We start from the raw sequence: 14,518 nt of genomic DNA, 5'->3' as shown, positions 1-14,518 counted from the left end.
GGCTGGCCTTGGTGTCAGCAGAGCCTCAGCAACAGGAATGGCCGAGCACACGTGGGTGGGGAGGTGATGAGGGGGATCATGCCGGGGTGGGTCCTCACCGTGGCTGGGGAGGCCCAGGTGGTAGAGGTGCTGAGGGTCCTCAAAGGTGCTGGCCTCGCTCAGCGCCGACACAAGCCGGCGGTAGTGGTCCTCCGGGGCCATGCTGGGCCCCAGCTCCGGCGGCAGCAGCAGCGCCTCTGCTGTGGAGGACCCCGGGTGAGAGGTTTCTCCAGGCACTGCCGAGGACCACGCCCCTCTAGAGCGCCTGCTCGAGGTCCAGGGGACCCTCAAGGACTGCCCCCTCCCCTGGTGACCTGTTCCTCGTCCCAGCCACACTCCTACCTTGAGGGGATTCGCTTCGTGCCCTCTTCTCTGAGGAGCAGTTGCTGCTGATATGGGGGGAGCGGCCCAGCCTCTTGCCCAACAGGTCACCTGCGGGAGGGTAGTGAGTGCCCACCTGCATCTCAAGGAATGGAAGGGGGACCCAGCCCCTGCTCCTGCTCAGCCTGGACCGCACCCACCATCTCTCAGGGGGCCCTTGGTCCTGGTGAGTACAGGCCTTGCCCAGCCCTGGCAGCCCCAGCCTTCAGCGCAGAGGACATCACGCCTGGCTGTGGCAGGGCAGGGGCACAGGGGAGCTCTGACACTGGCCCTGGTGCTGGTGTGTGTGTGCAGAAGAGATCCACAGCAGGCACCCAGCTGCCCCACCCGCCAGCCTAGCCTCTTGTGCAAGTTAACGAGCCCCCCTCTCATCCGCCTGGAGAAGAATAAAAAGCTTTTGGTTTGACCAGGCACCACCTTCCCCTCCTGGACAGGGGTGAGGGCGGGCTGTGCAGGGTCACATGCCAGCGTGGGGTGAGACAAGCCGGGAAGGACCTCACACCTGACCTCTTCCCGCTCCGTGAGTCACCCGGCTGAGGGCCCCCCAGGCCGCCTCGAGGCCCCTCCACTCCCAGGCCTCCTACTTGGTCATACCCATCCCTGCCCCCAGGAGGCCAAGTCCTCCTCTCTGGCCCAGTCCTGCCTGAGCTAGCACCCTGGCGTGGCTGTCACGCCCTTGTCCACCAGCCCAGCCAGGCTCTGGGCTTCTGGGGTGCACCTCCCAGTAGCCTAACCCACCTCCTCAGCCACGGGGCCAACCCAGCCCTAGCCCCAAACACAGCCCAGCAGGTGGCAAGAGGGGAGGCCCAGGCCAGGCCCAGCCCACTCTCCCGAGGTCCTCCCTTGGGTCCTGCCGACCACATCCATTCCAGACCACACCATCCATGTACCCATCTCCGACCCACCCCAAGCTCCTCCGAAGCCTGACTCCACGCCCTGGGGGTCTCCCGGGCCAGCCAGTGCCTCCGACTCTGGCCCCTCCTCATCGTCATGAGGCCTCTAGCTGGGTGGGGTGAGGGGCCACCCCCCCGTGAGCCAAGACCTCCATGAGGCCTAGGCAGTGGGGCTCCCAAGCCTGTCCCCCTGCAAGCCCTGCCGTCAGCTCTAGGCCTAATTCCTTTTTCTTATTCCCTTAATCTGTCATTTTTATCAGGCTGGGGAAGTGCGGCGGCCACACCGATCAATCCCACATTACAGCTGACAGAGCGGTGCTAATAACTTATTGATCCTGGCCCGGCTGCTGTCAGGCCCGGCCCCAGAGAGAGGGTCAGTCCCACGGCCTGGTCCAGGGTCCCCACCTCAGTGACAGATAGGGTGGCTGGGCCCGGCGGGCGGCGGGGGCACCTGGCCACACACGGATCCAGGCACCACTGCTCTGGCCCCCGAGGAGCCATTGTCTCCCCCACAGCCTCCGGTGCCAGAGCTCGGTGGGCTGGGAGGGGGTGGGCCAAGGCTGGGGGAACCTGGCTCTTTCCCATACCTGCCGCCTGGCCCACCATGCACATGCCCTCAGGGTTAGCAAGGCCTCTCACCTCCTGGCAGTCAGTTTTCCATTTTACACGGTGGAAACTACCCTCTCAGTTCTGTGGGGGGCTAAGGCCTCCTCATAGCCTGGGGGAGGTGACTGGGTTGGGGGGGGCAGGTGGAAGGGGGCCTGCAACGAGACCGCAGGAAGGCCGATGAGGCTATGCTCACTCCTCACTCACGGACCCCAGCGGTCTCACAGAGGCAGATGCAGAACCTGCTCTGAGTCCCTCACAGCCCAGGGCTCAGGGAGGTGGAGCTCAGCAGGAGGGTCCGGGCTGGGAACGGGATGGATGTGTGTGTGGTTCCTGGGGTCACAGGAAGGGAGAAGAGGTGAATGCCTCCTCAAAGAGGAAGCTCCGGGGAGCAGGCCGGACCCTGACATGGAGTGCGTGTGGGAGACCTGGACACAGGTCACAGGACACGCGAGGCCCTGTAGAGCCTGTGAGCCCGGAAGTGCACGAACATGTCCTGACTCCATGGGTGAGAGCTGCCGGGCAGCCCCCATCACGTGCACCCCACAGGACCCGACACACACATGCCTGCACACGCACACGCATGTACCTGAGGAGGTCTCCCCGTGTGAAGGCACAGGGGAGGGCCTGCTGGCTCAGAATATCTCAATCATTGTGGGGCTCCCTCAGCTCTGCTGGATCGATGGGGCAATTAGATTTTATCAACCGCCTCCCAGCTGTCGCCAACGCGGCATCAGAAGCTGCCCCGACCCGGCCCCACAAGGGCCTACCCAGGTGCACCAGGACGCGGATGGGGGACGCAGATGGGGGTGGGCCTCCCCCACCCCACCTTCCCAAGAGATGCAGGCCCTGCTGGGAACACCCCTGCCCAGGGTCCACAGGGCCTTAGGGGCGCCCCCCCATCCTTTCACAGCCTGCCCTGGGGCTGAGGCTCTGCTGTGCCCCTCTCTACAGCAGTGCCCTCTGAGGGGGGCCTGGGTCCCCAAACTGCCCCCTCCCTCTGAGGTCCTGTGCCAGGGACTCCTGTCCCCCCACGACTGTGACCAGGCAGCAGCACCTCCCTCAGGCTCCGGATTCCTTCCCTCCGGGAACCGCATCCCTCCCGGAACCCCATCCTTCCCGGAACTCTAGAAGGCAGGACCGGGACCCCTTCCGTCCAGGAGCCCTAGGAGGCGGGACCAGTCAGGCATGCGCTGCAGGAGTGCGTTCCTCCAGGGTGTGCATTTCTGAACCTGAGGTCACGCCTACGTCTGCCCTGTGAAAAGGGGGTGGCAGGGCCCCGGCTACTCCAAGCCCACCCCAGCGGCAGCCACAGCGGAGCCACGGCGTCTGCCTCCTGTCTGCCCCGCTGGCTGGGATTAACACAATTACCATCACATGCAGCCCCGGGGGACAGGCCGCTCCTCCTGCCTCTCTGGCTGCCTGCCAAGGCTGCTCTGGTGCTGAGTGGAGACGCCACTGTCCTCTGGCCCCACAGCCCCGACCCCGCCCTCAGGCCTCCTGTGCTCCTCACCAGCAGGTCGCAGGCCAATCTCCAGGCTGCCTCTCTGGAATTCACAGCGGCTCTGATGCTCGGGCATAACGAGATGGCGGCTGCGGTGGACGCTGGATATGAGGGTGGGAAGGTTGCCGTCCTGGCTGCAGAACGAGACCGGGAAAAGCTGACCCCGTGGGCAGCTGCGAGGCTGGAGCCCAGCCTGGGCACACAGAGTGCCTAGCTCTGCGTGTGAGAGTGGGGATGACCTCTGAGTGCCGCGTTGCTGTGCCCACGCCTCGGCATGTGGCCCGTGATGCCACTGTGTGCACACCCACGGAGCAGGTCAAAGCGACACAGAACCTGGCACTGGGACCTGGGACCCCACTGCTGCTCCGGGGAGGGTCTGTGTGGAGCAGCCAGCCGGTTCTGCTTTCACACCCTCCACAGGGAATTGCACAGTTACCTCACTCCCTGCCTCAAAGGGGGTCGAGGGGCCCACCGGGCAGAGGGACCCCGCCCGGGAAGAGGCCGATCTGCTTGGGGGCAGTCCTGCAGGACAGGCCCCAGGAGAGAATGCGCCATATGTGAGCTGCCAGCCCCTTGGGCAGGAATTTCGGTGAAAACTTGCAACCATCCCGACCCCCGATTTCTGCACACGAGGAAACTGAGGCCCAGACCACAGTCCTGCAGCTGATGAGATGCGCCCCATGCACACACAGCACCGGCAGACACATGCAGCTGGCACCAGGCACCAGGGCTGCGTACTCCAACCTCCCGCTGTCCCCCCGGCAAGTGGGGGCTTGGAATCAACATGCATTTAACTCTTTTCTTCCCTCGTCTCTCCTCTTCTTGCTAATTCAGCCAAATCCCACATCCACGGAGTCCCAGAGAGCAGTGGGAGGAACTGTGTGGAGCACGGCCCTCCACCCCTTCCTGGTTCCGTGAGCCTCCCCCCAGGTCAGCAGAGAAGGGGCTCAGGGTCCAGGCGCCACTCCCTGAGCAGCCCTCCTGCAGCACAGCCCCTGCCCACCCGTAACGGAGCAGCCTCCCCTGCCCACCTGTAACGCAGCAGCCTCCCCTGCCCACCTGTAACGCAGCAGCCTCCTGGCTGCACTGACGCTGGTGAAGCCTCTGCACAGTGACCTGGGAGCCGACCCTAAACCTCGTTAAATAGCCTGGCTCCCCTGACCTGGGCTGGCTGGAGCTGGGCTAATCCAGGGCTGCCCCTAAGCAGATCCGTTTCAGCACCAAAGACTCCCAGGCTGGGCTCTAAACCTTCCAGTAGACCTAGATGACGGTGCTCCCCCACCCCCACCGGCTCCCAGTGGGAAAGGAAGCCCCCCCAGGCACCCAGAAGGGCAGCTGGGTGGGAGTAAGTACTTTATGGGATTAATCGGCAGCGAGTCTCATCCCTTCCATGATCCTAATCGATGCGGGGGTGTCAGGAGAGGACTGCTGGCCTCAGCATGGGGTGGGGGCTGCGGGCTGGCCTGGCAGCCACAGCTGCCATGGAGTTCTCCCCAGGGATCCCCCCTCTGGTGTCCCTGGGACGCCTGCAGGAGGAGAACTAGCTTCGCAGAGACTCCAGAGGTTGGGGGCTGGCCGTGAGCCCCGAGCCTGGCGCCCAGAAGGAAAGTGAGAGAGGGACTGACAGCTGGGTGGAGGGGCTGTGGCTGGGCAGTGGCACCCGGTGGGGAACTGGGTACCACCTGCCCTCCCCACCCCGGTCTCTGCCTTGGAGTTTGCTCCTGAGGTTCCGACACAGCCTGGCCTGGCCCAGCCCCTGAAAACCTGTTCTGGTCACTTGGCTACTGAGTGAGCCAGTTATGCCAGTTTTATGTAAAGAAACATGCCTTGGACGTCCCAGAGTGAAGAAGCAGGAACCTGGCCCGGGCACATCAGTGCGTGGTCCTCAAACCACAGAATGCCCTCTGCACCCTGCTTCGCACAAGGGACGAACCCCTGCGGGTCTCTGTGGTGGGGCTGGGCTGCAGGTCAGGAGCTGGGGAAGCTGGGAGAAGCAGTCAGGGCCGGGGCAGGAGGCGCAGGAAGGAGAGGGTGAGGGGGAGGCCAGAGCCTGGCAGGTGTGACCTCAGCTCCCCACACAGAAGCCTCCCGCCACTGCCCCTCAGTGATGACCACACAGTCCAGCCCTTGCCCATTTTCCCACCAGCTCAGGGGCCCAGGAGAGAGGGGCCAAGTCCCCGCCTGCAAACAATGGCTCGAGGAGCATCTGCCACCCTGGGTTCCTGAGGCAGAGGAGGATGGCCTGGGGCTCCGCCGGCTCCAAATGGCAGGTGGTCACTGCAGAGCCAGCCAGACAGGGCGACAGGGATGGAAGGACAGACGGACAGATGGGTGGAGACCAATGGATGGGAGCAAATGAACACACAGATGGAGGTGGCCTGGCAGTGTGTTCTGTGGGAGCCTGCAGAGGCAGAAGGACCCAGGGACAGGCCGAAAGAAACACAGACATGGCCTGGGAGCCCGTGTGGCCGCTGGGCTCAGGGACCACCACCCACTCTGACCAGACACCAGGGTCAGGTCGACAGGCGGAGGCTTCTGTCCACTCAGGTGTGCTGCGCCTTCTCCTTCGGGGACCCCAGTACGCCCTCCCCTCTGACCGAAACCTCGCCCTTGGGAGATTCGAAACTCATTCTAGCCCCTTCTAGGGCCTGTGCAGGACGGAAGACCTGGCCTCTTCCCAGGGCACCCCAGGCTGCCAGCTGTCAGTGCTGCCAAGGGACGCTGCATTCCTGAGGCCAGGCGGACGGAGGAGGGGGCTGCAGGCAGGAGGAGCCATTACTGGAGCGGGGTGGGGGGAACCGCGGCTGGGTTTCCCTACAGGCCTCGCTGACAAATTTATTCTGTAGTGTCCCAAGTAAAAGGCTCATAAGATGTCATCAATGTTCATGACAGTTCATAAAAATGATCAGTTGAGCTGGCAACCCCAAAATGAGGTGGAAATAAGTTTAAAGATGTTTTTATTGTAATTCGGCTCTGAGATCCAGACATTCTCAGAGACATAAATAAACACATCTGGCGTGGAGCCAGGACATGCAGGTCCCCTGGGCCCTCACGGCTCTGGCCCCAGGAAGCTGGCCTTGCGGCGGACGCCTCCTTCCTGCCTCGCTGCCCTGGAAGCCACAGGGTAAGACCTGACCCCATTGACAGAATCCACAGCTGAGCTCTGTTCACAGACTGACCACCTGCTTCCCCCTGGAGCCAGGAACTCGGGTCCCCCAACTCCCTTGACCTCTTCCCCGGGGCTCTTCGTTTTTGTCTCCTTCCCACATCCTGGAATCACACCCCCTACCATCCTGCTTCCACAGCCTGAATCCAATCCCCCGTCTGCCAGGAGGGCCTCCAGAGGGACCTTCTCCAAACATACACCTGGTCACTGCCCTGCTCAAGAACTTTGGCTCCCGGCCTAGAGGACGGTGCCCACAGGCCCAGCATCCAAGACCCTTCAGCGTCCAATTGAGCCAGAGCTGCCAGGTTCACTCCGCCTCCCTCCTACACGCCCTTCCCTGTTCCTCCACTCTGCAGACATCCCCTTGCCGGAGTGAGCTCCACACACCCTCCAAGGCCCCACTCACGCGTCAGCATTCTCACCTGCCAGTGGGTCTCATTTCTGGGCTCAAATGGCCAATCTCACATGGGAGGAAGTGCACTCTAACTCCAGGGCCGGGCTGCCCGGAACTCACAGCTGAGCTGCTGCCGAGAGCTGCATCTGACTAGGTCTGGGGTCCCTCAGCCTCAACTGGGTGCAACACTGTCTGCCTCCCGGGCTGGGGGACAACCCTGCAGCACACGTCAAACCTGGCAGACGCTCAGCCAGCATCAGCTCACGCTAAGAGAGCGGACAGCGGACAGCAGGCCACGGGCAGGGGTGGGAGGGAGGGAGGGGAGTCACGGCCCCCTCTATGCACGCACAGCACGGCTCCTACCTGCAGGACGTCTCTCGGAAGGAGATGTTCACGTCCCAGTGGGTGTGGACTCTGCAGGAAGGGAAGCAGAAGGTCCAGGTTGCTCTGGAGGCCCCAGACCCCAGCCGCAGGACAGCAGGGCGTGTGCAGACCTGTCTCGGGTCAGCGCCCTGCTGGGCCACAGCCCTGGGCAGTGAACGAAGGCAGCTGCTGTGCCCAGCACCACCTGCTACTGGCTCAACGTACTGGGGTCTCCTACTAGGACAGGCCCATGGGCCAAAGCCAGCTCCTAGCCTCAGCAGACACATGCGTCAGGAAGAACAGAACCGAGGCCCCTTCTCCCTCTGGCTTGTTGCCGTGCACTCAGAGGAGCCCTCGTGTTGTACAGCAGGTGGGGGCCGAGGCTGCTTCTGCACAGCCAGTCATGAGCCTGAATGGAGCTCCCTGTTGCTGGAGCTGCCCTGGCCAGACTGAGACCCGGTCAGCAAGGGTAGCTGCAGCATCGGCCCAGGAAGGTGCAGACCTCTGGGTCCCAACTGCTGCCAACCTGCCTCCTGCCAGTGAGCGCTGCAGAGCAGAGGTGGGAGAGGACACCAGACGGGGCAGATGAGGAAACAGCTCCTGCCTGCGACCTACACAGGACCCCAAAAAGACCAGCATCTGAGGGAAGGTGTGGGAGGCCGGTGTGGACGCTCTCATCTGAGCAGCTGAAGGCCTGAACGTCCAGCCCCATCTGAGCCTTGCGCCTTCCTGTCCGGCCCTGGTCCAAGTACCTTCTCTTCATGATACGGATGTGCGGACCATCCTCCTGCTTCAAGCCTGGCCACCGCCCACAGGTGGGGCCACTCCCGTCGCTGTCACCATCGCTGGCACAGAAGCTGGGAGTTCGCTCCTTCTTCAGGCTCCGGGCGGCAGGCAGGGCGACTGTCCTCTTGTCTGCCAGCCGCCCCCGGTTCTGGTGGGGCAGGAGGAGAGGAAGGTGAGGCTGGACCGGGCCATTCCATCTCCCGGGGGTCTGCCCTGGCCTCGCACCCCAGGCCCAGCCCCAAGCATGGCGGAGGTGCCCTCAGAGTAGCCATCCTCCCTCCACCTGCCTCTGGGATGGGCCTGGGGCCAGCAGGAGCCACAGCTGGCCAGAGACCCAGAGGAGAGCAAGAGACGGGGCCTCAGTTGGGCATCCTCCTACAGACGATGCCCACTGGCTCAGCCCTTGAGGATGCTAGAGGGTCCCGGCCAACTCCGGGGCCTGAGTTGGGGCCACCCCATGTGCAACAGGCCTCCGTCCGGGCTTGTGTGCCCCTCACTCCCAGCTCCCTTCTTAGGGCTCCTGTGTGTCTCCTGGGATCTGCTTGTGGCCTGGGGCTGGTTCTAGTGGACGTGCCCTCAAGTGCACACGTTACCTCCACGTATCTGCCTGCCAATCCCACCCATATTTTGTGACCCTTCTGCCCCACCACACCCTGCCACCGATGCCAACGTTGACAAGCGAATGCCCTTTTCTATTTCATCAGCGCCACGCACAGCCCAGCTTGGGGGCAGCTGCAGCCTGGTGCAAGGCAACTGGCAACTGTCTGAGCTGAACCCTCGCAGACTGCAGGCCCGGGGCTCACAGGTCACCAGATGAGGAGCCCTGACCAGCCCAGCTCCTCTGTTCTGCCAGCCCTGCCCGGTATTTCTCACACGGCTCCTTTCTCCCATCTCCCTTGCGCCCACGAACGAGTGCGTGGAGCTGTGGGTGCCTCGAGTGGGAGCACAGACATGCCCGCTGCGATCCCTGCAGAGCACAGCCGAGCCCCGAGCTCACGCACACACGCGGTGGACGTGCCCGCAGCACTTCTGGACTCCTCCAGTGTTTTTAGGTCCCGCCACCCCCAGGGAAAAAGGAAAGCTATTGATTATTTTCCAGTGGGCGGGAGGCTTTTTAAAATGTAGTAACAGGCCGCTGGCTCCGGGAGGTGGCAGAGCCCTTGAGCGCGTCCAGCTAACTCTCTCCTCCGTTCAGTCCCTGAGGTCTCCTCGGACTTCTTCCCTCCTGTCGCCAAAACACAGCCCGGAGCTGGGGATGAGGCTGTTAGGAGGGTGTCCTCCTCAGACCTAGAACCACCATCACCTTCAAATGCATAGCCCCAGCGCCAGCTCAGTTTGGGCAGTGCCCCCTCCCCAAGGGTCTGGAAGCTGGAGCATCCCCCCACCCATGTGGAGGCCACTGTCCCAGAGCCACGTCTCCCCTCACCGGCCACTGGGCCTGCGCTGGGTCCCCTCTGCTCTCTCCACAACAGCTCAGTGGGAAACCGCAGCACTGCTGGTCAGGGGATGGGGCCTGGGGTCCAAGGCCCCTGCTAAGACCCTGCCCTGGCCCTGGGCTGCCCCCAACACCAATGACAATAGAGTGGGGCCACGGCTGTAGGTGCGATGCCTGTCTGTGCCCAGGCCTCCGCGTGTCAGCTGGAGCTCAGGGGTCCCTTCAACAGCCATAGCCTGTCTGGAGTGTGCTGTGCTGGGAAGTTCCACTTAGCTCTACCCTTCTGCAGCCCAAGCACCAGGGCTTAGAAGCTCTGACAGCCTCTCCTCTCCCACCTCCCTTCTTTTTTTTTTTTTTTTTTTGAGACGGAGTCTCACTCTGTCGCCCAGGCTGGAGTGCAGTGGTGCGATCTCGGCTCACTGCAAGCTCTGCCTCCCGGGTTCACGCCACCTGCCTCAGCCTCCCGAGTAGCTGGGACTACAGGCGCCCGCCACCACGCCTGGCTAATTTTTTGTATTTTTAGTAGAGACGGGGTTTCACCGTGTTAGTCAGGGTGGTCTCGATCTCCTGACCTCGTGATCCACCCGCCTCGCCCTCCCAAAGTGCTGGGATTACAGGCGTGAGCCACCGCGCCCGGCCTCCCACTTCCCTTCTTTTGAGAAGAAGACACAATGCTTTTCTCTCTGCTTCTTGTCTGTGGGATGGCGAAGAGAGAGAAGCAGGGACCAGAAGACTGCCCCTTGGAAGGAGGCCAGGGCCGGCTGGCTGGGAATGCAGCCCAGGCTGTGTGCCAGCCTCAGCCCCGTGATGCGCAGAGTTGGGCGTGCGGACACACCGGCACCCCAGCCACACCCCAAGGCACCTGGAGGGCAGGTCTGGGGTGGCTGATGGGGGTGCTGAGGACCAGGACAGCTCCCCTGCCACCCACCCTGCCCAAGGACAGAACACACCCCCTCCACACCAAAGACCTCGGCCACAGCACACAGATCTGAAAACTCCGCCCCTGACAGCATCTCCTCTTGGGAGGTGCTTGGCCTGCAGGGCCCCCGTGCAGGGTCCCCAAGGCACACACACACTCATATTCTGTCCTGGAGTATCTGTGACCATGAGGTGCACACACCTATGGACCTGGCATGGGGCTTAGGGGAGACAGCCTCTGAGTGAGAAATACGGGGGCTGGAAAGAATGGGCCCCTGGAGTTGCCTCCTAGGGAGAGGGTGCGGGACAGGCCTGGGAGGGGCCGGGGGGAGGGTGCGGGACAGGCCTGGGAGGGACTGGCAGAGGCAGGCCTGGATCTGAGCCGTCCCTCATGCAGGGCAGGGACCTGGGAGCCCCAGGTGGGGGGGTATCTCCTGGCTGTGGCCGAGGGTTGGGGAGGAAATGCCCATGGAAGCAATGTCAGAAGAGATGACGCTGGGCTCAGGCCGCCTGCTCCCCACTCCTGGGGGGGCCCTCAAGGGGGCCGCTCCCATCCAGAGACCCAAGGCTAGACAGCGGGCTGCCCAGAGGAGCCCTCTCCAGCACCAGCTGCTTGAAAGGAGGGAACTGGCCTCTTGCCCCAGGTAGGTCTCTGACAGCAGGCAGGGGGCTGCCGGCTCTCTACACACCTGCCTGGGAACTCTGTGAGCTGCCTGCCAACTCTGTGAGCTGCCTGCCTGTGCATGCAGGTCCGTGTCGGATTGTGTGTCAGGCGGGCACATGGGTGAAGTGCAGCTGTGTCCCCTTCCCCTGCCCAACATGCTTTATGTCTGAGGGACCAGCTGTCTTCACAGGTGCGCCTGCAGCCTCCCAGCCCCCAAGCTACAGCACTCATGGCTCACAGGCCCCTGGGCATCCCCTCCCCCACCCTACCTCAGGCCCAAAGCAGGCAAGCCGAGGTGGGCCCGGGCCCCTCAGGCCCACTTTGCACCTCTGCCTCTCCTACCCCTTCCTGGAAGAAGGGACTCCTGAGTGTGTCAGGAATTGCAGCCCCTACACCCAGCAGCCGTGGCCCTAATTGGCTCCAAATTGGTTCTTCCCAACAGGCATTCTTCCTTTTCAGATCAATCCTCTAACCCTCGCTGCCCAACTAGGGGGCTGGAGACTGGGTTGGGGGTGCAGGTGCCTCCCTGAGCAGAAGGCAGCTCCCAGCATCCCCGTTTCTCCTGCCTGCTCCCTCAGTGAGGGTCTCCATAGCTGTCTACCCTGGGTTGAGGCCTTGAACCAGCCTCCAATCCAGTTCCCTGGACACCAAAGGCCCATACTGCAAAGACTGTGCCCCTGGTTAGCCTCTGCGTCCCTAGGACACACTTCAACGTCCAGGCCCTTGCATCCTCTGGCCTTCAGCACCCAGAGACACAAATCACTCACACCCAAGCCTGTAGCTCCCCAAAACGCTGCCGTACCCAGAATCACACCTCACCAGCTGGGCCAGAGAACACGGTGACCCCCAGGCGGTGACAGGGCACAGTGCCAGGCCCGCGTTGAATTACTCCTCCCAGGGAGAAGACCCTGACCCAGGACTCGAGGAGAAGCAGCTCCAAGGCACCCAAGGGGAGGCTCTAAGACAAGCGCGGCCACCCTGTCTCCACACGGGGAGGGGGCTCGGGTGCCCGAGGACTCCTCCCCGTGTCCAGGTACAAGGGCTGGGAGAGCACGAGGTAAAGCCGCTTCCCCCGGCCCTTCGGAGGCTCCCTCCAGCACACCCGCAGGGGTGAGGTTAGGACTCTCCATCCTGAAAACCCTGAAAACCCCAGGGACAAGCTCCGCAGGGAAGAGTAACTCCCAGCCCAAACCGAGCCCCGCATCTCACCACCGGGGAGGATATTCGGCAGCCCGGGCAGTCGCAGATCGGAGGATGCACCTGCAGGATCCCCTTGGACATAAGCGTCTTCAGACTTTTCCCTGCGAGCAGAGCCGAGGCAGACCCTGTGAGGGAGCGGCACGCTTCTCGGCGCAGTCGGCGGCAGGGCCAGTACCCCCTTCCCGGCTCGTGGGCGAAATACACCCCGACCCCCCACACCCACCTCGGCCCGACTTCCCAGCCCGCTTCCCGCCCCACCCTCGCGAACGCCGCAAGGATCTGCCGGGCTCTGCAACTCCAGCCCGGGTGGAGCGCCCTCCCTCGACGAAGGGCCTGGGCGTCCCCACCCGGCGCCCCTCCTCCCGCGCTCCACCCTCTCCCCGGCCCCGAGGGAACCGCAGGCCGGACCCAGAAAGGCTGAGTCCCGGAGCGGTGAGCGGCTCCGTCGGGACCCTCGGCCTGCGCGGCAGGAAGAGGCGGCCACCGCGGAGCCACGCACCGCTCAGGTCCCGAACTTTTTAACTCCCCGCGGCGCCTGGCGCTCACCTCGCCCTCTGTGTCCCGGCTCAGGCGCCCCGGCGTCGTACCCTTGGGGCCAGGCGCCCGCAGACGCCAAAACAGGTTGCGTGTCCTGGCGCCGCCGCTCGGGCTCCGCGCGCGCCCCCGCCCCGCCCCGCAGCCTCGCCCGCCGCACGCTCGCACCCGGCCGCACGTGCGCCCTTCCACTCTCCCCAGAACCCGGGGCTCCGCGCCCTCCCAACCCGCCTCCTGCCCGCTCTCTCGAGTTCCCGTAAACTTCCTTCGGGCCTTAAGGCCCAGGAGCCTCGCAGAGACTTTCCGAGCGAGCGGAGGGAGCGGCCCGCGAGCCCCAAGCGCTGTGGCCCAAGCTGGGGGGAGGTGCAGCGGAGGGCGATCTGCCCGTGACCACCGAGGCCTCCGCGCGCGGAGGGGGTGTCCCCGCGCAGCCCTGGAGCTGCAGCGCCCCCTCAGCCGAGCCGGAGGCTCCTGGGTGTCCGAGTCCGGTAGGGGGTGGGGTCGCGGCCCGCGGGTCCCCAGGAAGCGAAGGGAGGGACTGCGGCGGCCCGCGCCCCCGCGGGTGTCAGAGTCGGGCTGGGATGGGGTCGGGGCCCGCGGGTCCCGGCAGCGAAGGGAGGGGCGGCGGCACCTTTGTGGCGGATGCTGCGCTTCCAGTCCTTGGCCGTCTCCCGGCCGCTGACGAACTGGAACTCGTTGGGCGTGAGCCACTCTCCGCGGTGGCGGATGGACGGGCCCTTGCTGCCCTGGCAGAGTTTGCGCACGTAGAGCAGCGCGCGGTTGGCGCCGCACTCCACCTCGATGCACGGCTCGCCGTTGTCCAACAGCGGCTGGAAATCCGGGGCCGCGGCCGCGGTGGCCGAGAAGCGCTCGAGGGCCAGCGGGTCCCTGGGCAGGTGGAGGTGCGGGGCGGCCTCGTGCAGGCTGAGGTAGGCGCGCGGGGGGCGGAGCGGCGGGGCCAGTAGAGCGTCGTAGCCGGCGGCCGAGGCGGGCAGCGAGGCGGCCGGGGGGAGGGCGGCCGCTGCGGGCAGTGGCGCCAGGTAGCCCGGCAGCGGCGGCAGCGGCAGCGCGGCCAGGGTCGGGTGGAACGTGGCCAGAGCCAGGGCCAGGTCCTCGCGGCCCGGGAACTCCTTCTTGACCGCCGGCATGGCGCCCCGGTGGCTCCGCAGCTCCGCTCTCCGCCGGCGGCAGCAACTTATTCCGACCCGGGCTGGAGTTGGGTCGCGGGGGGCGCGGAGGCGCCTGGCCGCGAGCCCACCCCGTCCGCTACTGCGCTTCGGCGCCCGCAGCCGCCTCCTCCGCGCCGCCCCCCAGGCCTCCCCGGACTGCCCAGCCGGCCGGCGGGGCCTCGGCGGCCCGAGACATGGAGCTGCTATCGATCCCGGATCAACTCGCGGAGCGCCGCAGTTCCAGGGCCTTGGGGCTCCGCGGGGCGTCTGGAGTCCCGCGCCCAGGGCAGTCCCACGCCCGGCTCGCCGACCCACCCGCCAGGCCGAGCCTGGCAGCGAGGAGTTGCAGAGTCCCCGCCCCGCCCGGGGGTCCCAAGCCCCCGCCCCGCCGCCCGGGCCGCGTCAGCCGTGCACCCGCGTCCACTGGCGCGCGCCCGCCCGGCGGGGACTTGGGAGACTCCGCCGC

General features: G+C 65.0%; 1 protein-coding gene across 3 annotated transcripts in view; it reads right to left on the bottom strand.

Moving 5' to 3' along the window:
* SAMD11 (sterile alpha motif domain containing 11) overlaps positions 1 to 14,518 on the bottom strand; it is a 19,241-nt gene extending 4,723 nt beyond the window's left edge. Inside the window, exons 1-7 of one of the 3 annotated variants that reach the window (XM_032758541.2) lie at positions 13,515 to 14,518; positions 12,359 to 12,450; positions 8,099 to 8,280; positions 7,347 to 7,397; positions 3,433 to 3,557; positions 382 to 471; positions 99 to 239 (exon numbers count right to left, since the gene is read on the bottom strand). In XM_032758541.2, coding sequence (XP_032614432.2) covers positions 99 to 239; positions 382 to 471; positions 3,433 to 3,557; positions 7,347 to 7,397; positions 8,099 to 8,280; positions 12,359 to 12,450; positions 13,515 to 14,031 — 1,198 coding nt within the window. In that variant the 5' untranslated portion in view covers positions 14,032 to 14,518. Of the gene's footprint in view, positions 1 to 98; positions 240 to 381; positions 472 to 3,432; positions 3,558 to 7,346; positions 7,398 to 8,098; positions 8,281 to 12,358; positions 12,451 to 12,895; positions 12,977 to 13,514 lie in introns of those variants that run through there. The other 2 variants (XM_058444037.1, XM_058444038.1) reach the window with 2 other exon arrangements.

Source organism: Hylobates moloch, unplaced genomic scaffold (genome assembly GCF_009828535.3).
Source record: "Hylobates moloch isolate HMO894 unplaced genomic scaffold, HMol_V3 SCAFFOLD_9, whole genome shotgun sequence".
In the NCBI taxonomy this organism is placed as follows: domain Eukaryota; kingdom Metazoa; phylum Chordata; class Mammalia; order Primates; family Hylobatidae; genus Hylobates; species Hylobates moloch.
This window is presented reverse-complemented; position numbering and strand designations above follow the sequence as displayed.